Here is a 5,945-nt window from a genome sequence, read left to right as displayed (position 1 = left end):
AAAATTTTAAAAACAACTTAATAACGTTACCTAACAAACAACCATGTCCATTAAAATCTCATGCATAGCTAGCTGTTTGTAGATAAACGTTATAGGTAACTTTACGTATATGGTTGAAAGAATCTTGAAAATGCTGGAAACTTTACTGGGTGGTTTTAAATGAACGCGGTTCACATGCACGACCCGACCCGATGATCAACTAAACAATTTATATCTCAATCACCTTCCTATTTTCTTAAACTTTTCTTGTTAATTAAAAAAATAGATCATAGAACCCTACCCATCTAACAAGTGGAATTAAATTAAAAGATTAATTAATCTTGCATGATGGCTATGATGAGTTGCTGATTCAGAAAACATGGAATGCTCAATAGTTATCTTATAACTGAATCAATGGAAATGAACCTTGAAATTGTTATTTAAATCTTTAACACAACAAAATCTGGTAAATTACACCGTGTTGACCTTATAATAACCTGAAGTACAAGTTTCCCTCAAATCTATTAAGATTTCTTTGAAGTTTAATCCACCAATTATACTGTCTCTATATAATCCAAAGTTTGATGGCACAAGTTAAAGATACCAACATCATCTAACTCTTAAAGATGGTAAATTTTGCAAAAATCACATATTATTTTTCATTTCTTCTTCTTGTATCCGCAAAGGTTACAGCCAGGTTATTACATAAGAGTAATTCCGAGTTAATTTCAGATGGCACCAATGAACCAATTCCAGAAAACCGACCATCATTCTTGCGTCTCAATGAAATTGATTATCCTAAACAGCATTGTGAGCAAATGTATGGTTTTCTGCCATGTTCAGAAACTCTATCAGGCCATCTTTTTCTTATTCTTATTTATGAATACTTGTTGTATCATGGTGAATCATATGTTGCTTCTGGTGGTAAACGAATATTCAAGATTCTTGGTCCCGGGATCTTTGGTGCAAGTGCTTTTCATGTCCTTGGTTTCCTTCCCGAATCATTCATACTTCTAGGTATGTCTCATATATTTTTGTTTCTTCTAATATTAGTTGAAGAACCAATCGTTATAATATGAATGCTTTTGTTGTTTATATGCAGTATCTGGACTTTCAAACAGTAAAGATGTAGCTCAAGAGTATGTTCTAACGGGAGTTGGATTGCTAGCGGGATCAACTATACTCCTTCTCACTATAATATGGGGAACATGTGTCATCATTGGCAGTCAAAAGTTTGATGCTGAATCAAGTTCTAGTTCTTCAATGAATCCTGTTCGAAATCCATATGAAAAGATTTTGTCACTTTTGACCGGTTAGCTCCGATCTTCTTAACTTCCTAAATCAGTTTAGTTGCTTTAAGATGTTTCGTCTTTGGGTTCCAACAATCGATTGATAAAAACGGTATCTAATAGAAAATTAACATATCTTTTAGTATCTTCTAAACCGTACAATGAAATTTTAACAAAAATCCTTAAAAAAAGTTATACCATAAATAATAAAATTTCTTAACTAGGAGAAGTGTGATTGTAGAAAACCTCTTTAAATATTCACATTAAATTACAAAATAAAATGAACTTAGAAAGATCTTAAAATTTTGGGAGAGTTTAAATATTTGTACGCCCGAATGATGGATTTATGCCCGAGTGTTGCCACACATGCAGCCCATCGAGACTTTTTCGTTTGTAAATTTGTGTTTGTTTATTTGTTTTTTCACAGGTTCTGGTGTAACTACAGATCAAGAAACAAGTTGGGCAGCCAAAATTATGATTCTTTCGGTTTTCCCATTCACACTTCTCCTAGTTCCCGAACTATTTGGTGTAGATTCATCTCATCAAGGATACATCTTCGTAATTGCTCTTCTTGTTTCAGTCATGCTCTTACTCACATACTTCATTTATCAGGTAATAACATACTTGATAGAATATGCAAATTTTTTTCATGGTTCTTAACAGGATTCATGAATATTCTACTGTAGGTGCTCGAGCCTTCGATCCAAAAAAGAAGATTGTCATACATTAAACACGAGCATTTAGTTGTAGACATACTAAAACATCTGCAAGAACACACTGCAGAAAAATTACTCACTGAAGACGGTTCAGCAAACATATCCGCAATAAAAGGGTTTATTTCTTTTTCTTTCTCTTCTTTGTTTTCACCCTTCAATTTTTTTATAGAGTAAATTACGGTTTTCGTCATGTAAGTTTATATCAATTTGCTCAAATCGTCCTTAACTACGGAAATCACATAAATCATCCTTTATGTTGATATGTTGTCACACTTTCAATCAATTCCTTTGACGGTCGTTAGATTTTGGTATAAAGTTCGGTTGAGGGCAATTTGGTCATTTTACCCTTTTAATGGAAAAAAATATAGTGAAAAGAAATTTAACTTTTTAATAGCAACATTCTCTATCCCTTATATTTTTAAGTTTTTCCAGTTTCGTTTTACTTTTTTCTTTTATTTTTTTCATTACAAATGTAAAATGACCAAAATGCCCTCACTGAAGTTAACACCAAAATCGATCGCTGTTCAAGGAAATGACGAAAAGTGTTACAACATATCAACATAAAGAATTATATCTGTAATTACAGTAGTTTAAAGACTAAACTATAATTTTGTGTGTTTTTTTTTATATTTTTGTTTGATAAGCATGAGTTTAATCATGCAGTTTCTTTACAAAGATTGATCAAGATGGCGACAGTTACATATCGTTTTCTGAACTCAAAGAGCTTCTCCAAGATATCAAGTTCAAGCAATTAACTTGGAACAAGGAGAAAACAATGGAAGAAATATTGAAAGAATTTGATAAAGATTCTGATTGTAAAGTCTCCATGGAAGAATTTGTCGAAAGATTCACAAAATGTCTCGATGAGACAAAGGGTGCGGTTAATAATCGACCATATCGGTCAATTAGCTCTTGGAAGGACTTATATCAAGTATTAGTTTAAACACTTAACCTATCAACTTGCCATTTCAAACAAATATAATTATCCAAATATATCTATTTACAGATTGTCCAACCATGGGTTCAGACCAAAAAGAAAGAACAAGAAATGATGAAGATTCTGGTATCTGAAATTATTCGACACGTTCAAAGCCTTCCGTTAGGAAACTTCTACAACGAAAACGGAACACCAAACGTATCCGTGATAAAAGGGTGAGAATCAATAAATATTTTTCTTTTTTTTTTAAGTTTTGGATTGGTGGATCTTGATTGTGATGATGAATTTATGGAAATTTCAGGTTGTTTAAAAGGATTGATCTTGATAAAGATAATTGTTTGTCACAATCCGAGTTGAAGAGATTGATCATGGAAGTCGGTTCTCAGAAGATACAATGGGATGTAGATGAAGCAACAGATCAATTAATGCAAGATCTTGACAAAAGTGGAGATCAGATAGTAGATGAACAAGAGTTCATAGATGGATTTAAAAATTGGCTCCACACATCTAATGGCGAAATCGGTCCTAGCTCACCTGGTGCTGAATCGGATTCTTCCCTGGTAACCTTAACTTTCTTAGCATAGATAGTGCTTAACAACCAAAACTTATTTTAACGAAAGCCCTACATAAAACCTTAGGTTCGTTAATGACACAGAGCAAAAGCAAGAGTACAATATAATAATCTAAAGAAAAAATTGATTAAATTTCAATGCATCTTTTATTTCACTTGCAACTAAGAAAATCTGTGGTTTTCGTCCTTGTGGTTTGTTCAAATCTACGGTATTAGTCCAATAGTTTTAACTTTGCGATTTTCGTCCCTGTGGTTTCGTTTCACTTGCACTTAAACTCAAACTCATTAACCCCATTAAGTATGGTCGTTAAACCCCGTTTTGTCCTTTTTTCCCCAAATAAACCCCAGCCTCTCACGTGAGGGATCTTGTGAAAGGGAGAAAAAGGACAACACGGCCTCTCACGTGAAGGGCATGCTGATGAGTTTAACGACCAGACTTAACGAGATTAATGAATCGGGTTTAATTGCAAGTGAACTGAAACCACAGGGACATAAATCGCAAATTTGAAACTATTGGACTAAAACTGCAGATTTGGACAAACCACAGGGACAAAAACCGCAGTTTACTCTAGAATAAATAAATGTATAATTACTCATATAGATATTCACGCGATTTTACATATAAAGGAAACAAATTAAAAATTTTGTAAAACTGGGGAAGAAACGGTGAGTCTGTAATCGGGCTCCAGATGATGGTATTCGGGTCTGACAACATGATCCGGCTCATTACTTATGGGGCCCATAACTCCGGGCGTACCCTTTTTGCGTGCGTCTAGATGGTCAAGTATGAGTCTGCTACTCTTGAATCAGCTCTATACTAAGTTATTAACTAGTTTGACACAAAAGTTGAAAACATATGCAGAAACCATGGGAAAGATGGACAGATGATGGAGTAGATAGATCTTGTTGGGCCTGGACACAGGCCATAATGTTGCTGGTGCTTGGGATAGCCATGTTAGCACTTCTGGCTGAACCATTGATACACAGTGTTCAGAATGTGTCTAGTGCTGCAGACATACCTTCATTTTTCATCTCTTTTATTCTAGTTCCCTTAGCTACTAATGCTAGAGCTGCGATCTCAGCCGTCCAAACCGCAAATCAAAGAAAAGAACGAACAACTTCCTTGACTTTCTCCGAGGTATGCCTCATATCTTTGTTATATCATTTTGAGTAAACTACGGTTTCGTCTCTTTTGCTTGTCCAAATCTGCGATTTTAGTCCGATAGTTTCAAATTTGCGATTTTCGTTCCTATGGTTTCATTTCACTATCAATTAAACCCGACTACACTAACCCCGTTAAGTCTCGTTGTTAAACCCAGCGTGCCTCTCACGTGAGGGGCAGTTTTGTCCTTTTACTCCCCAAATAATCCCCAACCCTAATTCGCAAGCCCCCTCACGTGAGGGGTTGGGGTGTATTTGGGGAAAAAAAGGACAAAGATGCCCCTCACGTGAGGAGCACCCTGATGGGTTTTAACGATCAGACTTAACGGGGTTAGTGGGGTCGGGTTCTATTGCAAGTGAAATGAAACCACATGGATGAAAATTGCAAATTTGAAATTATTGAACTAAAACCGCAGATTTAGATAAACCATAGAGACAAAAACCACAGTTTACTCTATATTTTTGTAACCATATTTAATACATAATAACATAAATATACATAACTTTCAAAAAAATAAGTAAAGAAATACATATGCGAGTCAACATTACATAACTAGTTCTTTGTTTATAATGTGCAGTTATACAACGGTGTGTTCATGAACAATGTTCTTGGATTTTCTGTTCTTTTGGCGGTTATATATTTTCGAGGTTTGACATGGGATTTCTCGGGTGAAGTGCTGGCCGTGTTGACTGTTTGTATCATCGTGGGTGTGACAACTAGCTTTAGATCGAAGTTACCCATTTGGACTTCGTTCATAGCATATATGCTCTATCCGTTATCTTTGATATTCGTTTACATTTTTAATAAGTTGTAACTTAGAAGGAGGAGAAAGGAAATTCTTTTATTCTTTTGTTCTTTTTAACATACATATTATTGATATTGTACCATGTGTCGTATAGTATATTGTTCATATGGTATCATGTGGTGTAGAAAGTCATTTTTATGGTGTATCAGTCACGTGTTATTATATTAATATGGTATCATGGTCTCGTATTTTATTATATCCATATACGGTATCATAAAAACGGATGGTTGTTATTAGGGGTGATCAAAACACCGAATTACCTGAATCAAAATCGAATAATTGAAAAAATCAAACCGAAAAAATTTTTGAACCGAAGCATTAACCGACAGTTAATTTTTTAGTTTTTTTCGAGAAACCGATTTTTGTGTTTAGGTTCGGTTATCCATTTAAAAAAACCGAACAGATTAATCGAACCTATATTTTCTACGTGTTTTTTTTAAAGATGTTATGACCGGAAACATAGCACCAAAAGAATCTACCATTGAC

General features: G+C 34.5%; 1 protein-coding gene across 1 annotated transcript; it reads left to right on the top strand.

Annotated features, from left to right (window-relative positions):
* The first annotated feature begins 333 nt into the window (after positions 1 to 333).
* Positions 334 to 5,568, top strand: LOC143563440 (sodium/calcium exchanger NCL2-like). Its single transcript, XM_077050977.1, has 9 exons — positions 334 to 996; positions 1,082 to 1,291; positions 1,696 to 1,880; positions 1,955 to 2,100; positions 2,648 to 2,915; positions 2,991 to 3,136; positions 3,223 to 3,481; positions 4,355 to 4,630; positions 5,232 to 5,568. The coding sequence occupies exons 1-9, from the start codon at positions 606 to 608 to the stop codon at positions 5,466 to 5,468; spliced, it is 2,118 nt and encodes a 705-aa protein (XP_076907092.1). The 5' UTR covers positions 334 to 605; the 3' UTR covers positions 5,469 to 5,568.
* Positions 5,569 to 5,945: the final 377 nt, after the last annotated feature.

Source organism: Bidens hawaiensis, unplaced genomic scaffold, assembly GCF_021521415.1.
Source record: "Bidens hawaiensis isolate Kalapana, Puna unplaced genomic scaffold, B.hawaiensis_p1.1 tig00021383_1, whole genome shotgun sequence".
NCBI classification, from domain to species: domain Eukaryota; kingdom Viridiplantae; phylum Streptophyta; class Magnoliopsida; order Asterales; family Asteraceae; genus Bidens; species Bidens hawaiensis.
The sequence above is the reverse complement of the archived record's forward strand: the minus strand, read 5'-3'. Positions and strand labels throughout refer to the sequence as shown.